The following is a 20,329-nucleotide window of genomic DNA, read 5'->3' as shown; positions in this document are numbered from 1 at the left end:
CCCCTCCACTCTAACCACTAGACTACCTGCCGCCCCTCCACTCTAACCACTAGGCTACCTGCCTCCCCCCTCTAACCACTAGACTACCTGCCGCCCCTCCACTCTAACCACTAGGCTACGCTGCCGCTCCACTCTAACCACTAGGCTACCTGCCTCCCCCCTCTAACCACTAGACTACCTGCCTCCCCCCTCTAACCACTAGACTACCTGCCACCCCTCCACTCTAACCACTAGACTACCTGCCTACCCCCTCTAACCACTAGACTACCCTGCCACCCCTCCACTCTAACCACTAGACTACCTGCCGCCCCTCCACTCTAACCACTAGGCTACCTGCCTCCCCTCCACTCTAACCACTAGGCTACCTGCCTCCCCCCTCTAACCACTAGGCTACCTGCCTCCCATCCACTCTAAACACTAGACTACCTGCCACCCCTCCACTCTAACCACTAGACTACCTGCCTACCCCTTCTAACCACTAGACTACCCTGCCGCCCCTCCACTCTAACCACTACGCTACCTGCCGCCCCTCCACTCTAACCACTCGGATACCTGCCTCCCCTCTCTAACCACTAGGCTACCCTGCCGCCCCTCTCTAACCACTAGGCTACCCTGCCGCCCCTCCACTCTAACCACTAGGCTACCCTGCCGCCCCTCCACTCTAACCACTAGGCTACCCTGCCGCCCCTCCACTCTAACCACTAGGCTACCCTGCCGCCCCTCCACTCTAACCACTAGGCTACCTGCCGCCCCTCCACTCTAACCACTAGGCTACCTGCCGCCCCTCCACTCTAACCACTAGGCTACCTGCCGCCCCTCCACTCTAACCACTAGGCTACCTGCCGCCCCTCCACTCTAACCACTAGGCTACCTGCCGCCCCTCCACTCTAACCACTAGGCTACCTGCCTCCCCTCTACTCTAACCACTAGACTACCTGCCACCCCTCCACTCTAACCACTAGACTACCTGCCTACCCCCTCTAACCACTAGACTACCCTGCCACCCCTCCACTCTAACCACTAGATTACCTGCCGCCCCTCCACTCTAACCACTAGACTACCTGCCTCCCCCCTCTAACCACTAGACTACCTGCCTCCCCCCTCTAACCACTAGACTACCTGCTGCCCCTCCACTCTAACCACTAGGCTACCTGCCGCCCCTCCACTCTAACCACTAGGCTACCTGCCGCCCCTCCACTCTAACCACTAGGCTACCTGCCGCCCCTCCACTCTAACCACTAGGCTACCTGCCGCCCCTCCACTCTAACCACTAGGCTACCTGCCGCCCCTCCACTCTAACCACTAGGCTACCTGCCTCCCCTCCACTCTAACCACTAGACTACCTGCCACCCCTCCACTCTAACCACTAGACTACCTGCCTACCCCTTCTAACCACTAGACTACCCTGCCGCCCCTCCACTCTAACCACTAGGCTACCTGCCGCCCCTCCACTCTAACCACTCGGATACCTGCCTCCCCTCTCTAACCACTAGGCTACCCTGCCGCCCCTCCACTCTAACCACTAGGCTACCCTGCCGCCCCTCCACTCTAACCACTAGGCTACCCTGCCGCCCCTCCACTCTAACCACTAGGCTACCTGCCTCCCCTCCACTCTAACCACTAGACTACCTGCCTCCCCTCCACTCTAACCACTAGACTACCTGCCTCCCCCCTCTAACCACTAGACTACCTGCCGCCCCTCCACTCTAACCACTAGGCTACCTGCCGCCCCTCCACTCTAACCACTAGGCTACCTGCCGCCCCTCCACTCTAACCGCTATGCTACCTGCCGCCCCTCCACTCTAACCGCTAGACTACCTGCCGCCCCTCCACTCTAACCGCTAGGCTACCTGACTCCCCTCCACTCTAACCACTAGACTATCTGCCTCCCCCCTCTAACCACTAGACTACCTGCCTCCCCCCTCTAACCACTAGACTACCTGCCGCCCCTCCACTCTAACCACTAGACTACCTGCCGCCCCTCCACTCTAACCACTAGACTACCTGCCTCCCCCCTCTAACCACTAGACTACCTGCCTCCCCCCTCTAACCACTAGACTACCTGCTGCCCCTCCACTCTAACCACTAGGCTACCTGCCGCCCCTCCACTCTAACCACTCGGATACCTGCCTCCCCTCTCTAACCACTAGGCTACCTGCCTCCCCCCTCTAACCACTAGACTACCTGCCGCCCCTCCACTCTAACCACTAGGCTACGCTGCCGCTCCACTCTAACCACTAGGCTACCTGCCTCCCCCCTCTAACCACTAGACTACCTGCCTCCCCCCTCTAACCACTAGACTACCTGCCACCCCTCCACTCTAACCACTAGACTACCTGCCTACCCCCTCTAACCACTAGACTACCCTGCCACCCCTCCACTCTAACCACTAGACTACCTGCCGCCCCTCCACTCTAACCACTAGGCTACCTGCCTCCCCCCTCTAACCACTAGACTACCTGCCGCCCCTCCACTCTAACCACTAGGCTACGCTGCCGCTCAACTCTAACCACTAGGCTACCTGCCTCCCCCCTCTAACCACTAGACTACCTGCCTCCCCCCTCTAACCACTAGGCTACCTGCCGCCCCTCCACTCTAACCACTAGGCTACCTGCCGCCCCTCCACTCTAACCACTAGGCTACCTGCCGCCCCTCCACTCTAACCACTAGGCTACCTGCCGCCCCTCCACTCTAACCACTAGGCTACCTGCCGCCCCTCCACTCTAACCACTAGGCTACCTGCCGCCCCTCCACTCTAACCACTAGGCTACCTGCCTCCCCTCTACTCTAACCACTAGACTACCTGCCACCCCTCCACTCTAACCACTAGACTACCTGCCTACCCCCTCTAACCACTAGACTACCCTGCCACCCCTCCACTCTAACCACTAGACTACCCTGCCACCCCTCCACTCTAACCACTAGACTACCTGCCACCCCTCCACTCTAACCACTCGGATACCTGCCTCCCCTCTCTAACCACTAGGCTACCCTGCCGCCCCTCCACTCTAACCACTAGGCTACCCTGCCGCCCCTCCACTCTAACCACTAGGCTACCTGCCTCCCCTCCACTCTAACCACTAGACTACCTGCCTCCCCCCTCTAACCACTAGACTACCTGCCGCCCCCCTCTAACCACTAGACTACCTGCCGCCCCTCCACTCTAACCACTAGGCTACCTGCCGCCCCTCCACTCTAACCACTAGGCTACCTGCCGCCCCTCCACTCTAACCGCTATGCTACCTGCCGCCCCTCCACTCTAACCGCTAGACTACCTGCCGCCCCTCCACTCTAACCACTAGGCTACCTGCCGCCCCTCCACTCTAACCACTAGGCTACCTGCCTCCCCTCTACTCTAACCACTAGACTACCTGCCACCCCTCCACTCTAACCACTAGACTACCTGCTTACCCCCTCTAACCACTAGACTACCCTGCGACCCCTCCACTCTAACCACTAGGCTACCTGCCTCCCCTCCACTCTAACCACTAGGCTACCTGCCTCCCCTCCACTCTAACCACTAGGCTACCTGCCTCCCCTCCACTCTAACCACTAGACTACCTGCCTCCCCCCTCTAACCACTAGGCTACCTGCCTCCCCCCTCTAACCACTAGACTACCTGCCTCCCCCCTCTAACCACTAGACTACCTGCCACCCATCCACTCTAACCACTAGAATACCTGCCTACCCCCTCTAACCACTAGACTACCCTGCCACCCCTCCACTCTAACCACTAGACTACCTGCCGCCCCTCCACTCTAACCACTAGGCTACCTGCCTCCCCCCTCTAACCACTAGACTACCTGCCGCCCCTCCACTCTAACCACTAGGCTACGCTGCCGCTCCACTCTAACCACTAGGCTACCTGCCTCCCCCCTCTAACCACTAGACTACCTGCCTCCCCCCTCTAACCACTAGACTACCTGCCTCCCCCCTCTAACCACTAGACTACCTGCCACCCCTCCACTCTAACCACTAGACTACCTGCGTACCCCCTCTAACCACTAGACTACCCTGCCACCCCTCCACTCTAACCACTAGACTACCTGCCGCCCCTCCACTCTAACCACTAGGCTACCTGCCTCCCCTCCACTCTAACCACTAGACTACCTGCCTCCCCCCTCTAACCACTAGGCTACCTGCCTCCCCTCCACTCTAACCACTAGACTACCTGCCACCCCTCCACTCTAACCACTAGACTACCTGCCTACCCCTTCTAACCACTAGGCTACCTGCCGCCCCTCCACTCTAACCACTCGGATACCTGCCTCCCCTCTCTAACCACTAGGCTACCCTGCCGCCCCTCCACTCTAACCACTAGGCTACCCTGCCGCCCCTCCACTCTAACCACTAGGCTACCCTGCCGCCCCTCCACTCTAACCACTAGGCTACCCTGCCGCCCCTCCACTCTAACCACTAGGCTACCCTGCCGCCCCTCCACTCTAACCACTAGGCTACCTGCCGCCCCTCCACTCTAACCACTAGGCTACCTGCCGCCCCTCCACTCTAACCACTAGCCTACCTGCCTCCCCTCCACTCTAACCACTAGGCTACCTGCCTCCCCTCTACTCTAACCACTAGACTACCTGCCACCCCTCCACTCTAACCACTAGACTACCTGCCTACCCCCTCTAACCACTAGACTACCCTGCCACCCCTCCACTCTAACCACTAGACTACCCTGCCACCCCTCCACTCTAACCACTAGACTACCTGCCACCCCTCCACTCTAACCACTCGGATACCTGCCTCCCCTCTCTAACCACTAGGCTACCCTGCCGCCCCTCCACTCTAACCACTAGGCTACCCTGCCGCCCCTCCACTCTAACCACTAGGCTACCTGCCTCCCCTCCACTCTAACCACTAGACTACCTGCCTCCCCCCTCTAACCACTAGACTACCTGCCGCCCCCCTCTAACCACTAGACTACCTGCCGCCCCTCCACTCTAACCACTAGGCTACCTGCCGCCCCTCCACTCTAACCACTAGGCTACCTGCCGCCCCTCCACTCTAACAACTATGCTACCTGCCGCCCCTCCACTCTAACCGCTAGACTACCTGCCGCCCCTCCACTCTAACCGCTAAGCTACCTGACTCCCCTCCACTCTAACCACTAGACTATCTGCCTCCCCCCTCTAACCACTAGAATACCTGCCTACCCCCTCTAACCACTAGACTACCCTGCCACCCCTCCACTCTAACCACTAGACTACCTGCCGCCCCTCCACTCTAACCACTAGGCTACGCTGCCGCTCCACTCTAACCACTAGGCTACCTGCCTCCCCCCTCTAACCACTAGACTACCTGCCTCCCCCCTCTAACCACTAGACTACCTGCCACCCCTCCACTCTAACCACTAGACTACCTGCGTACCCCCTCTAACCACTAGACTACCCTGCCACCCCTCCACTCTAACCACTAGACTACCTGCCGCCCCTCCACTCTAACCACTAGGCTACCTGCCTCCCCTCCACTCTAACCACTAGACTACCTGCCTCCCCCCTCTAACCACTAGGCTACCTGCCTCCCCTCCACTCTAACCACTAGACTACCTGCCACCCCTCCACTCTAACCACTAGACTACCTGCCTACCCCTTCTAACCTCTAGGCTACCTGCCGCCCCTCCACTCTAACCACTCGGATACCTGCCTCCCCTCTCTAACCACTAGGCTACCCTGCCGCCCCTCCACTCTAACCACTAGGCTACCCTGCCGCCCCTCCACTCTAACCACTAGGCTACCCTGCCGCCCCTCCACTCTAACCACTAGGCTACCCTGCCGCCCCTCCACTCTAACCACTAGGCTACCCTGCCGCCCCTCCACTCTAACCACTAGGCTACCTGCCGCCCCTCCACTCTAACCACTAGGCTACCTGCCGCCCCTCCACTCTAACCACTAGCCTACCTGCCGCCCCTCCACTCTAACCACTAGGCTACCTGCCTCCCCTCTACTCTAACCACTAGACTACCTGCCACCCCTCCACTCTAACCACTAGACTACCTGCCTACCCCCTCTAACCACTAGACTACCCTGCCACCCCTCCACTCTAACCACTAGACTACCTGCCACCCCTCCACTCTAACCACTCGGATACCTGCCTCCCCTCTCTAACCACTAGGCTACCCTGCCGCCCCTCCACTCTAACCACTAGGCTACCCTGCCGCCCCTCCACTCTAACCACTAGGCTACCTGCCTCCCCTCCACTCTAACCACTAGACTACCTGCCTCCCCCCTCTAACCACTAGACTACCTGCCGCCCCCCTCTAACCACTAGACTACCTGCCGCCCCTCCACTCTAACCACTAGGCTACCTGCCGCCCCTCCACTCTAACCACTAGGCTACCTGCCGCCCCTCCACTCTAACAACTATGCTACCTGCCGCCCCTCCACTCTAACCGCTAGACTACCTGCCGCCCCTCCACTCTAACCGCTAAGCTACCTGACTCCCCTCCACTCTAACCACTAGACTATCTGCCTCCCCCCTCTAACCACTAGACTACCTGCCTCCCCCCTCTAACCACTAGACTACCTGCCGCCCCTCCACTCTAACCACTAGATTACCTGCCGCCCCTCCACTCTAACCACTAGACTACCTGCCTCCCCCCTCTAACCACTAGACTACCTGCCTCCCCCCTCTAACCACTAGACTACCTGCTGCCCCTCCACTCTAACCACTAGGCTACCTGCCGCCCCTCCACTCTAACCACTCGGATACCTGCCTCCCCTCTCTAACCACTAGGCTACCTGCCTCCCCCCTCTAACCACTAGACTACCTGCCGCCCCTCCACTCTAACCACTAGGCTACGCTGCCGCTCCACTCTAACCACTAGGCTACCTGCCTCCCCCCTCTAACCACTAGACTACCTGCCTCCCCCCTCTAACCACTAGACTACCTGCCACCCCTCCACTCTAACCACTAGGCTACCTGCCTCCCCCCTCTAACCACTAGACTACCTGCCGCCCCTCCACTCTAACCACTAGGCTACGCTGCCGCTCCACTCTAACCACTAGGCTACCTGCCTCCCCCCTCTAACCACTAGACTACCTGCCTCCCCCCTCTAACCACTAGACTACCTGCCACCCCTCCACTCTAACCACTAGACTACCTGCCTACCCCCTCTAACCACTAGACTACCCTGCCACCCCTCCACTCTAACCACTAGACTACCTGCCGCCCCTCCACTCTAACCACTAGGCTACCTGCCTCCCCTCCACTCTAACCACTAGACTACCTGCCTCCCCCCTCTAACCACTAGACTACCTGCCTCCCCCCTCTAACCACTAGACTACCTGCCGCCCCTCCACTCTAACCACTAGGCTACCTGCCGCCCCTCCACTCTAACCACTAGGCTACCTGCCGCCCCTCCACTCTAACCACTAGGCTACCTGCCGCCCCCTCCACTCTAACCACTAGGCTACCTGCCTCCCCTCCACTCTAACCACTAGACTACCTGCCACCCCTCCACTCTAACCACTAGACTACCTGCCTACCCCCTCTAACCACTAGACTACCCTGCCACCCCTCCACTCTAACCACTAGACTACCTGCCGCCCCTCCACTCTAACCACTAGGCTACCTGCCTCCCCTCCACTCTAACCACTAGACTACCTGCCTCCCCCCTCTAACCACTAGACTACCTGCCGCCCCTCCACTCTAACCACTAGGCTACCTGCCGCCCCTCCACTCTAACCACTAGGCTACCTGCCGCCCCTCCACTCTAACCACTAGGCTACCTGCCGCCCCCTCCACTCTAACCACTAGGCTACCTGCCTCCCCTCCACTCTAACCACTAGACTACCTGCCACCCCTCCACTCTAACCACTGGACTACCTGCCTACCCCTTCTAACCACTAGACTACCCTGCCGCCCCTCCACTCTAACCACTAGGCTACCTGCCGCCCCTCCACTCTAACCACTCGGATACCTGCCTCCCCTCTCTAACCACTAGGCTACCCTGCCGCCCCTCCACTCTAACCACTAGGCTACCCTGCCGCCCCTCCACTCTAACCACTAGGCTACCCTGCCGCCCCTCCACTCTAACCACTAGGCTACCTGCCGCCCCTCCACTCTAACCACTAGGCTACCTGCCGCCCCTCCACTCTAACCACTAGGCTACCTGCCGCCCCTCCACTCTAACCACTAGGCTACCTGCCGCCCCTCCACTCTAACCACTAGGCTACCTGCCGCCCCTCCACTCTAACCACTAGGCTACCTGCCGCCCCTCCACTCTAACCGCTAGGCTACCTGCCGCCCCTCCACTCTAACCGCTAGGCTACCTGCCGCCCCTCCACTCTAACCGCTATGCTACCTGCCGCCCCTCCACTCTAACCGCTAGACTACCTGCCGCCCCTCCACTCTAACCGCTAGGCTACCTGACTCCCCTCCACTCTAACCACTAGACTATCTGCCTCCCCCCTCTAACCACTAGACTACCTGCCTCCCCCCTCTAACCACTAGACTACCTGCCGCCCCTCCACTCTAACCACTAGACTACCTGCCGCCCCTCCACTCTAACCACTAGACTACCTGCCTCCCCCCTCTAACCACTAGACTACCTGCCTCCCCCCTCTAACCACTAGACTACCTGCCTCCCCCCTCTAACCACTAGACTACCTGCTGCCCCTCCACTCTAACCACTAGGCTACCTGCCGCCCCTCCACTCTAACCACTCGGATACCTGCCTCCCCTCTCTAACCACTAGGCTACCTGCCTCCCCTCTCTAACCACTAGGCTACCTGCCTCCCCCCTCTAACCACTAGACTACCTGCCGCCCCTCCACTCTAACCACTAGGCTACGCTGCCGCTCCACTCTAACCACTAGGCTACCTGCCTCCCCCCTCTAACCACTAGACTACCTGCCTCCCCCCTCTAACCACTAGACTACCTGCCACCCCTCCACTCTAACCACTAGACTACCTGCCTACCCCCTCTAACCACTAGACTACCCTGCCACCCCTCCACTCTAACCACTAGACTACCTGCCGCCCCTCCACTCTAACCACTAGGCTACCTGCCTCCCCTCCACTCTAACCACTAGGCTACCTGCCTCCCCTCCACTCTAACCACTAGACTACCTGCCTCCCCCCCACTCTAACCACTAGACTACCTGCCTCCCCCCTCTAACCACTAGACTACCTGCCTCCCCCCTCTAACCACTAGACTACCTGCCTCCCCCCTCTAACCACTAGACTACCTGCCGCCCCTCCACTCTAACCACTAGGCTACCTGCCGCCCCTCCACTCTAACCACTAGGCTACCTGCCGCCCCTCCACTCTAACCACTCGGATACCTGCCTCCCCTCTCTAACCACTAGGCTACCTGCCTCCCCCCTCTAACCACTAGACTACCTGCCGCCCCTCCACTCTAACCACTAGACTACCTGCCGCCCCTCCACTCTAACCACTAGACTACCTGCCGCCCCTCCACTCTAACCACTAGGCTACCTGCCGCCCCTCCACTCTAACCACTAGGCTACCTGCCGCCCCTCCACTCTAACCACTAGGCTACCTGCCGCCCCTCCACTCTAACCACTAGGCTACCCTGCCGCCCCTCCACTCTAACCACTAGGCTACCCTGCCGCCCCTCCACTCTAACCACTAGGCTACCTGCCGCCCCTCCACTCTAACCACTAGGCTACCTGCCGCCCCTCCACTCTAACCACTAGGCTACCTGCCGCCCCTCCACTCTAACCACTAGGCTACCTGCCGCCCCTCCACTCTAACCACTAGGCTACCTGCCGCCCCTCCACTCTAACCACTAGGCTACCTGCCGCCCCTCCACTCTAACCGCTAGGCTACCTGCCGCCCCTCCACTCTAACCGCTATGCTACCTGCCGCCCCTCCACTCTAACCGCTAGACTACCTGCCGCCCCTCCACTCTAACCGCTAGGCTACCTGACTCCCCTCCACTCTAACCACTAGACTACCTGCCGCCCCTCCACTCTAACCACTAGACTACCTGCCTCCCCCCTCTAACCACTAGACTACCTGCCTCCCCCCTCTAACCACTAGACTACCTGCCTCCCCCCTCTAACCACTAGACTACCTGCTGCCCCTCCACTCTAACCACTAGGCTACCTGCCGCCCCTCCACTCTAACCACTCGGATACCTGCCTCCCCTCTCTAACCACTAGGCTACCTGCCTCCCCTCTCTAACCACTAGGCTACCTGCCTCCCCCCTCTAACCACTAGACTACCTGCCGCCCCTCCACTCTAACCACTAGGCTACGCTGCCGCTCCACTCTAACCACTAGGCTACCTGCCTCCCCCCTCTAACCACTAGACTACCTGCCTCCCCCCTCTAACCACTAGACTACCTGCCACCCCTCCACTCTAACCACTAGACTACCTGCCGCCCCTCCACTCTAACCACTAGGCTACCTGCCTCCCCTCCACTCTAACCACTAGGCTACCTGCCTCCCCTCCACTCTAACCACTAGACTACCTGCCTCCCCCCTCTAACCACTAGACTACCTGCCTCCCCCCTCTAACCACTAGACTACCTGCCTCCCCCCTCTAACCACTAGACTACCTGCCTCCCCCCTCTAACCACTAGACTACCTGCCGCCCCTCCACTCTAACCACTAGGCTACCTGCCGCCCCTCCACTCTAACCACTAGGCTACCTGCCGCCCCTCCACTCTAACCACTCGGATACCTGCCTCCCCTCTCTAACCACTAGGCTACCTGCCTCCCCCCTCTAACCACTAGACTACCTGCCGCCCCTCCACTCTAACCACTAGACTACCTGCCGCCCCTCCACTCTAACCACTAGACTACCTGCCGCCCCTCCACTCTAACCACTAGGCTACCTGCCGCCCCTCCACTCTAACCACTAGGCTACCTGTCGCCCCTCCACTCTAACCACTAGGCTACCTGCCTCCCCTCCACTCTAACCACTAGACTACCTGCCACCCCTCCACTCTAACCACTAGACTACCTGCCTACCCCTTCTAACCACTAGACTACCCTGCCACCCCTCCACTCTAACCACTAGACTACCTGCCGCCCCTCCACTCTAACCACTAGGCTACCTGCCTCCCCTCCACTCTAACCACTAGGCTACCTGACTCCCCTCCACTCTAACCACTAGACTATCTGCCTCCCCCCTCTAACCACTAGACTACCTGCCTCCCCCCTCTAACCACTAGACTACCTGCCTCCCCCCTCTAACCACTAGACTACCTGCCGCCCCTCCACTCTAACCACTAGACTACCTGCCGCCCCTCCACTCTAACCACTAGACTACCTGCCTCCCCCCTCTAACCACTAGGCTACCTGCCGCCCCTCCACTCTAACCACTAGGCTACCTGATTCCCCTCCACTCTAACCACTCGGATACCTGCCTCCCCTCTCTAACCACTAGGCTACCTGCCTCCCCCCTCTAACCACTAGACTACCTGCCGCCCCTCCACTCTAACCACTAGGCTACCTGCCTCCCCTCCACTCTAACCACTAGGCTACCTGACTCCCCTCCACTCTAACCACTAGACTATCTGCCTCCCCCCTCTAACCACTAGACTACCTGCCTCCCCCCTCTAACCACTAGACTACCTGCCGCCCCTCCACTCTAACCACTAGACTACCTGCCGCCCCTCCACTCTAACCACTAGACTACCTGCCTCCCCCCTCTAACCACTAGACTACCTGCCTCCCCCCTCTAACCACTAGGCTACCTGCCGCCCCTCCACTCTAACCACTAGGCTACCTGCCGCCCCTCCACTCTAACCACTCGGATACCTGCCTCCCCTCTCTAACCACTAGGCTACCTGCCTCCCCCCTCTAACCACTAGACTACCTGCCGCCCCTCCACTCTAACCACTAGGCTACACTGCCGCTCCACTCTAACCACTAGGCTACCTGCCTCCCCCCTCTAACCACTAGACTACCTGCCTCCCCCCTCTAACCACTAGGCTACCCTGCCGCCCCTCCACTCTAACCACTAGGCTACCTGCCGCCCCTCCACTCTAACCACTAGGCTACCTGCCGCCCCTCCACTCTAACCGCTAGGCTACCTGCCGCCCATCCACTCTAACCGCTAGACTACCTGCCGCCCCTCCACTCTAACCACTAGGCTACCTGCCACCCCTCCACTCTAACCACTAGACTACCCTGCCACCCCTCCACTATAACCACTAGACTACCTGCCGCCCCTCCACTCTAACCACTAGGCTACCTGCCTCCCCTCCACTCTAACCACTAGACTACCTGCCTCCCCCCTCTAACCACTAGACTACCTGCCGCCCCTCCACTCTAACCACTAGACTACCTGCCGCCCCTCCACTCTAACCACTAGACTACCTGCCTCCCCCCTCTAACCACTAGACTACCTGCCTCCCCCCTCTAACCACTAGACTACCTGCCGCCCCTCCACTCTAACCACTAGGCTACCTGCCGCCCCTCCACTCTAACCACTAGGCTACCTGCCGCCCCTCCACTCTAACCACTCGGATACCTGCCTCCCCTCTCTAACCACTAGACTACCTGCCGCCCCTCCACTCTAACCACTAGACTACCTGCCGCCCCTCCACTCTAACCACTAGGCTACGCTGCCGCTCCACTCTAACCACTAGGCTACCTGCCTCCCCCCTCTAACCACTAGACTACCTGCCGCCCCTCCACTCTAACCACTAGGCTACCTGCCTCCCCCCTCTAACCACTAGACTACCTGCCTCCCCCCTCTAACCACTAGACTACCTGCCTCCCCCCTCTAACCACTAGGCTACCTGCCGCCCCTGCACTCTAACCACTAGGCTACCCTCCGCCCCTCCACTCTAACCACTAGGCTACCTGCTATACCCACCTGTACCATAATATTGACAGAGTAAGTCTGATTACCGATGTTGACACTGCCTGGGACTAGTTTTTATATTTAATTTGTGTCCTTTTGTGATCAGCATGCCCCTGTGAAGAAATGTAGAATCAGTGGAAGGGACAATCCCTGGTTTTCAGATAACTTGGCAGAATGAATGAGTAAGAGAGATGTGTCTTGGGGCTCAAGCTAGACAAACAAATTATCCTGTTGACTGGGCCTCCTTCAAAGCGCTAAAAAAACAACAACAACAACAAATGAACAGGAAGTCCCAAATCAGATGACTATCTAAATACAGTCACAGAGCACCTAAAACAACCCTACCAAGTTCTGGAAGCTAATCAAATCAGATTACTATTTAAATGCAGTCACAGAGAACCTAAAACAACCCTACCAAGTTCTGGAAGCTAATCAAATCAGATTACTATTTAAATACAGTCACAGAGAACCTAAAAACAACCCTACCAAGTTCTGGAAGCTAATCAAATCAGATTACTATTTAAATACAGTCACAGAGAACCTAAAAACAACCCTACCAAGTTCTGGAAGCTAATCAAATCAGATTACTATCTAAATACAGTCACAGAGAACCTAAAAACAACCCTACCAAGTTCTGGAAGCTAATCACATCAGATTACTTTCTAAATGCATTCACAGAGAACCTAAAACAACCCTACCAAGTTCTGGAAGCTAATCAAATCAGATTACTATTTAAATACAGTCACAGAGAACCTAAAAACAACCCTACCAAGTTCTGGAATCTAATCAAATCAGTGGCAGGTTTTAATGTATCCTCTGGTCTTCCTGACCATTTAATGATGGATTCTAATGAAGTGAAGGATAAAGCTGATATTGTCAGGGTTTTTAACCAGCTCTTCATATGTGCTGGTTCAGTTTTTGATAATGGTGGGGCCCAGGCCTCTAATGTAAAGCTCTGTTACAGTCAACTACGATATAGACCCTCGTGTGAACCATTTACACTTTGAGCCTGTTTCTTATACTGAGGTCTATAAACCACTAAAGGCTATAGACACTAAACAGGCTGCAGGTCCAGACAACCTGGACCCCAAGCCTCTTAAAGATAGCACCCAGTCAAAAGCATAGACACTATAAAAGGCTGCAGGTCCAGACAACCTGGACCCACTACCTGTTAAAGATAGCAGCTGGTATTATTACTGAACCTGTGGCTCATATTTTCAACGTGAGTCTCTTGACCAATTCCATACCCAGCATTTAGAAATCAGCTGATGTCCTCCCACTGCTAAAGTCTATGAATCCCTAGCGAACTCTATCCTGGCCAAAGTCTACGGCACCCTATTCTGGCCAAAGTCTACGACTCCCTATATCCTGGCCAAAGTCTACGACTCCCTATCCTGGCCAAAGTCTATGAATCTAGTGAACTCACAGTTAAAAAAAACATAATTGAAAAGAACATACTGAGTGGGGTTCAGTCTGGATTTAGATCGGGGCACAGCGCCACAACTGCAGCTATGGCAGTGGTACATGACATCATTAATGGACTTGATTAAAAAACAACATTGTGCTGCTCCGTTTGTGGATTTATCAAAAGGCCTTTGATTCAGTTGACCATGAATTGTTGCTAGTTAGACTCAGAAACTTTGGTCTCAGGGGCAGTAACTTGGTTAAGGAACTATATTAACGACAGAACACAATGTGTATATACTGACAATCACAAGTCTAACTGTCTTGAGATTAATAGACGTGTGCCCCAGGATGTACAGGTAGTTTGTTCTAACCTCTCCTCTCCTCTCTGTCTGGATGTACAGGTAGTTTGTTCTAACCTCTCCTCTCCTCTGTCAGGATGTACAGGTAGTTTGCTCTAACCTCTGTCAGGATGTACAGGTAGTTTGTTCTAACCTCTCTGTCAGGATGTACAGGTAGTTTGTTCTAACCTCTCTGTCAGGATGTACAGGTAGTTTGTTCTAACCTCTCTGTCAGGATGTACAGGTAGTTTGTTCTAACCTCTCTGTCAGGATGTACAGGTAGTTTGTTCTAACCTCTCTGTCAGGATGTACAGGTAGTTTGCTCTAACCTCTGTCAGGATGTACAGGTAGTTTGTTCTAACCTCTCTGTCAGGATGTACAGGTAGTTTGTTCTAACCTCTCTGTCAGGATGTACAGGTAGTTTGTTCTAACCTCTCTGTCAGGATGTACAGGTAGTTTGTTCTAACCTCTCTGTCAGGATGTACAGGTAGTTTGTTCTAACCTCTCTTCTCTCTCTGTCAGGATGTACCAGCAGTTTGTTCTGTCAATCCTGCTTGCAGGCATCCTGTGTGCGGTGGGCGGCGACACCCGCAAGACCCGCCTCCAGGGCTCCATCCCCAACCCTTTCAAGGGGAAGGGCAACACCTCTGACAAACGCACCCGTAAACAGGAAATACTTGCTTCCAGCCAGGAAGCTCTCGTCGTCACAGAGAGGAAGTACCTGAAGAGCGACTGGTGCAAGACCCAGCCGCTGCGTCAGACCGTGAGCGAGGAGGGCTGTGTCAGTCGTACCGTCATCAACAGGTTCTGCTACGGCCAGTGTAACTCCTTCTATATCCCACGGCACGTTAAGACGGAGCACGATTCTTTCCGGTCCTGTGCTTTCTGTCGGCCGCAGCGGTTCACCACGCTGACCGTCGAGCTGGACTGTCCCGACCTCCAGCCACCCTTCAGGCACCGTAAGATCCAGAGAGTCAAACAGTGTCGCTGTATATCGGTCTCCGTCAGTGACTCTGGGAAGCAGTGATACTCGTCTCCCTCCTGCTTCTCTCTCTTTTTAAAAAAAAAATCATCTTGGACAATCCTTAGATACTATCCAGATGTTCATCGCACCACACAGGAAACTGTTTGTACAAGACTTGAGTACATGAGGGTGTAGAACATGCCTTTTACTGACGGGCACATAGAATGAATACATAAAACCTGAAGGGGCCTACTCTTCTTTAGAAGTACTGAGCATGAGACATTTCTATGGAGCAGCTCTGCGTTGATCTTTTTATTTTACCTTTATTTAACTAGTCAGTTCTGAACAAATTCTTATTTTCAAATGACGGCCTAGGAACTTGGGGCAGAACGACAGCTTTTTACCTTGGTCGGCATGGGGATTCGATCTTACAACCTTTCGGTTACTAGTCCCAACGCTCTAACCACTAGGCTACGCTACCCCCCCCCCCCCCCCACATGAGACAAACTTGACATTTCTACAACCCAGGCCGAATTAACCCATGACTATATACACTCTGCAGTTCAAAGATGGTGGATAAATGATGTCTTACTCAGGCATTTTACTTTGTAAAAAAACAAAACGGTCACAGTTCCAGACTGCTTAAGAAGGTGCCTCTCCCATAGACGACAATGCGATAGCAGCTCGTTCTGGTCTACTTTGTTCATTGACTGTATATGAACCAGAGGAAGAAAAAAAAAAAGCAGAGTGAGACATCTCACTTCCTCTACCATCTCTGCAGAAACAGATTTACCTGGACCACAGGTCTCCTCCTCAGCCTGTCGGTGAGCGGGGTCATATTCAAATGGAAGAAAACTGACAAACAAAAAGGGACTTGTCCAATACAAAATGCTACATTTTCAACTACAAAACGTGTTGCTAATGTATGCCCTAATGAATATGAGCATATTCCACAGAGGGACTCTGGGAGATAAGTTGTTGGAGAGACTGACTGGGTTAGTAGCTGACCTACTGCAGCACCAGACTACCTGGGGGTTCCACAGAGGGTAGGAAAGACTGACTGGGTTAGTAGTAGACCTACTGCAGCAACAGACTACCTGGGGTTTCCACAGAGGGTAGGAGGTTGTTGAATAGAGACTGACTGGGTTAGTAGTAGACCTACTGCAGCACCAGACTACCTGGGGGTTCCACAGAGGGTAGGAGGTTGTTGAATAGAGACCGACTGGGTTAGTAGTAGACCTACTGCAGCAACAGACTACCTGGGGTTCCACAGAGGGTAGGAGGTTGTTGAATAGAATGACTGGGTTAGTAGTAGACCTACTGCAGCACCAGACTACCTGGGGTTTCAGAGGGTAGGAGGTTGTTGAATAGAGACTGACTGGGTTAGTAGTAGACCTACTGCAGCACCAAACAACCTGGGGTTTCAGAGGGTAGGAGGCTGTTGAATAGAGACTGACTGGGTTAGTAGTAGACCTACTGCAGCACCAGACTACCTGGGGTTTCAACAGAGGGTAGGAGGTTTTTGAATAGAGACTGACTGGGTTAGTAGTAGACCTACTGCAGCAACAGACTACCTGGGGGTTCCACAGAGGGTAGAAGGTTGTTGAATAGAGTGACTGGGTTAGTAGTAGACCTACTGCAGTAACAGACTACCTGGGGGTTCCACAGGCAATATATCATTCTGTACAAATAAATATCACATTATTAGATTTAGAGAGATTATATCACTACAATGTTACATTATAATAACATTTATCATTACCTAAATTAATAAATGATATGCTAAATCTATACCGAAGTTGAAACAAGTGGTGTTGTTTTGTGTTTTCATTGTGGTTTTGTTTTAACTTTTTTGTCAGTATTGTAAAAGGTTAAGATGGAAGTTAACTGCATCTCAACAACACTGAGTCTGAAGACTGGTTTTACGTACGTATCTTTCAGGACACCATTCTGATTAGAACGCTGGCCTTCAAAAAAGAGAGATTACAAATCAACCTGCAAACCACAACAAAACTCTGAATTTATTCCTTTTATTGTAGATAAGTGACATTGCTGCTCCCAGAAACAAGCAGAGATCCAGTAAGATACGAACACATTTTACAATAATAAACCTTATCCAACAACTCCAGGATGATGATTTAACATGCTGGGGGACAGAAAATAAAAATCTTTACAAAAATATGTTACATAAAGAATACAATACTACTTTACATTGATAAAAGCATTTTTAAATATATTATTTTAGTAACCAAGTCAATTATTTGAATGCACTTTTCAATGTAAATGAACATTCCTTTAGGACTGTTCACTATCTTACATTAACAAAATGTTTATCAAACCAACACACTACATTTCCCATAACCCTCTCTGTCCTCACATACATTAGAAATGTCTTCTTACCGACTAACATGGCATCACTTCAGATAAATGAAAACAGGGAATAAGTTATACATTTACAGTTTTACACCCAAAAAATTGTCATTTATTTTTCCCCCTTCGATAAGAGTAGAAATATGTATTTGAAGTGATGTTTTTTTTGTTAAGTGAGTAAAACATGCCCAGAAGTCTATTCTACAAGCTGTGTCTTCTAGACTGAGTGAACAGGGATCAGAGAAGAGCTTCAGTGGGTAAACCTCTCTACTCGTCAGGAAGGATACAAACAGCTCTTCTAAGCCGGACACACGAATCAAGTTGAGCTCAACGTTGGACATCATGTCCGTATGCCAAACGGCTCCCTATATAGAACACTATACTATGGGCCCTAATGCAAAGTAAATGTACTTAAATAGGTTAATAGGGAGCAGTTTGGGACACAAGTCCATTACTCAAGGTTATTATGTTGCTCTAAGAACACTCAGCTATGGGTAACAAGCTGATTCCCCACCCCCCAAATACCACGTTTAATTTCCAATGCTTGTTGAGAACATTCAAGGCGACTTGGTTGCTGCCATCCATTTGGGGATTAAGAAGGGTCAATAATTACTCTCTCTGTGAGATCAACGGCCTAAAACCAACATCACCAAACATCAACCTGTTAGAGGCTTGCATCCCAAATGGAACACTACATAGTGCGCATAGGTCCCGGTCAAAAGTAGTGTACTATATATATAGGGAATAGGGTGCATGGGCCCTGTTCAACAGTAGTGTACTATATATAGGAAATAGGGTGCATGGGCCCTGGTCAACAGTAGTGTACTATATAGGGAATAGGGTGCATGGGCCCTGTTCAACAGTAGTGTACTATATAGGGAATAGGGTGCAATTTGGGACGTAACCTGGACAACGGCTGTGTTCGTTTTCCTTCTAGAACGTTCTGCTGTTTCTCTTCACATACACAGTCCAATGAGGTTGTGTTTTTAATATGTATATACGATCACCGTTTCAGTGAGACATACACATTTATATTGCTTTGGAAAACACAAATCTTGTCATGGTATGTAGTAAGCTTAAACAGGCAACATGTTTGGTATTTACAGGTGAGTACCTCAACTGTAGGGGGTAGGGACTGGAGAAGATGGCTTCTAGGTATCTCTGAAGTAGGGGGTAGGGACTGTGGAGAAGATGGCTTCCAGGTATCTCTGCAGTAGGGGGTAGGGACTGTGGAGAAGATGGCTCCCAGCTATCTCTACAGTAGGGGGTAGGGACTGTGGAGAAGATGGCTCCAGCTACCTCTACTGTAGGGGGTAGGGACTGTGGAGAAGATGGCTCCAGCTACCTCTACTGTAGGGGGTAGGGACTGTGGAGAAGATGGCTCCAGCTACCTCTACTGTAGGGGGTAGGGACTGTGGAGAAGATGGCTCCAGCTACCTCTACTGTAGGGGGTAGGGACTGTGGAGAAGATGGCTCCAGCTACCTCTACTGTAGGGGGTAGGGACTGTGGAGAAGATGGCTCCAGCTACCTCTACTGTAGGGGGTAGGGACTGTGGAGAAGATGGCTCCAGCTACCTCTACTGTAGGGGGTAGGGACTGTGGAGAAGATGGCTCCAGCTACCTCTACTGTAGGGGGTAGGGACTGTGGAGAAGATGGCTCCAGCTACCTCTACTGTAGGGGGTAGGGACTGTGGAGAAGATGGCTCCAGCTACCTCTACTGTAGGGGGTAGGGACTGTGGAGAAGATGGCTCCAGCTACCTCTACTGTAGGGGGTAGGGACTGTGGAGAAGATGGCTCCAGGTATCTCTACGGTAGGGGGTAGGACTGTGGAGAAGGTGGCTCCAGGTATCTCTACAGCAGGTATCCTTTAGTATGTCCCTGTGGAGAAGGTGGCTCCAGGTATCTCTACAGCAGGCATCCTTTAGTATGTCCCTGTGGAATCACACTATAAATATAGTTCTGGTATAATGACATCCTCTGACCTCATGGTGATTCCCTCTTCTTTCTGATTGGATGTTGATGTTTGTGTGTCTGACGAGCTAATAACAGAAGCCTGCAGAGTCGGTCCCATAGAGCAGGCAGGAGGACGGGAGATGGACAGACTGACAGCTGCTTGGAGTAAAAAAAAAAAAAAAAGTAGTATCTTATGTCCCAAATGGCACCGTATTCCCTATGTAGTGCACTACTTTAGACTACAGCCTTATGGACCCTGGTCTAAAGTAGTGTCCTATATAGGGAAAAGTGTGTCATTTGGTTCTTGTTCTAAAGCCTAAGTGATTCATCTGTAGTAGTACATGCAGTCCAACTTGGTTGTTCCTCGTCTCTCTCGCTCGACAGTAAAAATGGACGTCCACCAATCTTAAATCTTCATGCCCAGCTTGGCTTTCTGTGAAAAAAAACTATAATTTAAATGGTCAGATATACTTTCTTCAGGTTTTAACTGTGAGTAAGACTCAATCAA

The 20,329-nt window shown here is 53.8% G+C and overlaps 2 protein-coding genes across 2 annotated transcripts in view; one reads left to right on the top strand and one right to left on the bottom strand.

Annotated features, from left to right (window-relative positions):
• The window catches only part of grem2 (gremlin 2, cysteine knot superfamily), a 28,932-nt gene extending 11,644 nt beyond the window's left edge, over positions 1-17,288 (top strand). The window contains 1 exon segment of the mRNA NM_001139944.1: positions 15,056-17,288. Within this exon segment, the coding sequence (NP_001133416.1) occupies positions 15,057-15,560 (504 nt within the window). The 5' untranslated portion in view covers position 15,056 and the 3' untranslated portion in view covers positions 15,561-17,288.
• Positions 17,289-17,493: 205 nt separating this feature from the next.
• LOC106594565 (formin-2) overlaps positions 17,494-20,329 on the bottom strand; it is a 137,514-nt gene continuing 134,678 nt past the window's right edge. Inside the window, exon 19 of the mRNA XM_082978787.1 lies at positions 17,494-20,254. Within this exon, the coding sequence (XP_082834913.1) occupies positions 20,228-20,254 (27 nt within the window). The 3' untranslated portion in view covers positions 17,494-20,227. The remainder of the gene's footprint in view (positions 20,255-20,329) is intronic.

Source organism: Salmo salar, chromosome 01 (assembly GCF_965601325.2).
Source record: "Salmo salar chromosome 01, fSalSal1, whole genome shotgun sequence".
Taxonomy (NCBI): Eukaryota; Metazoa; Chordata; class Actinopteri; order Salmoniformes; family Salmonidae; genus Salmo; species Salmo salar.
The sequence above is the reverse complement of the archived record's forward strand: the minus strand, read 5'-3'. Positions and strand labels throughout refer to the sequence as shown.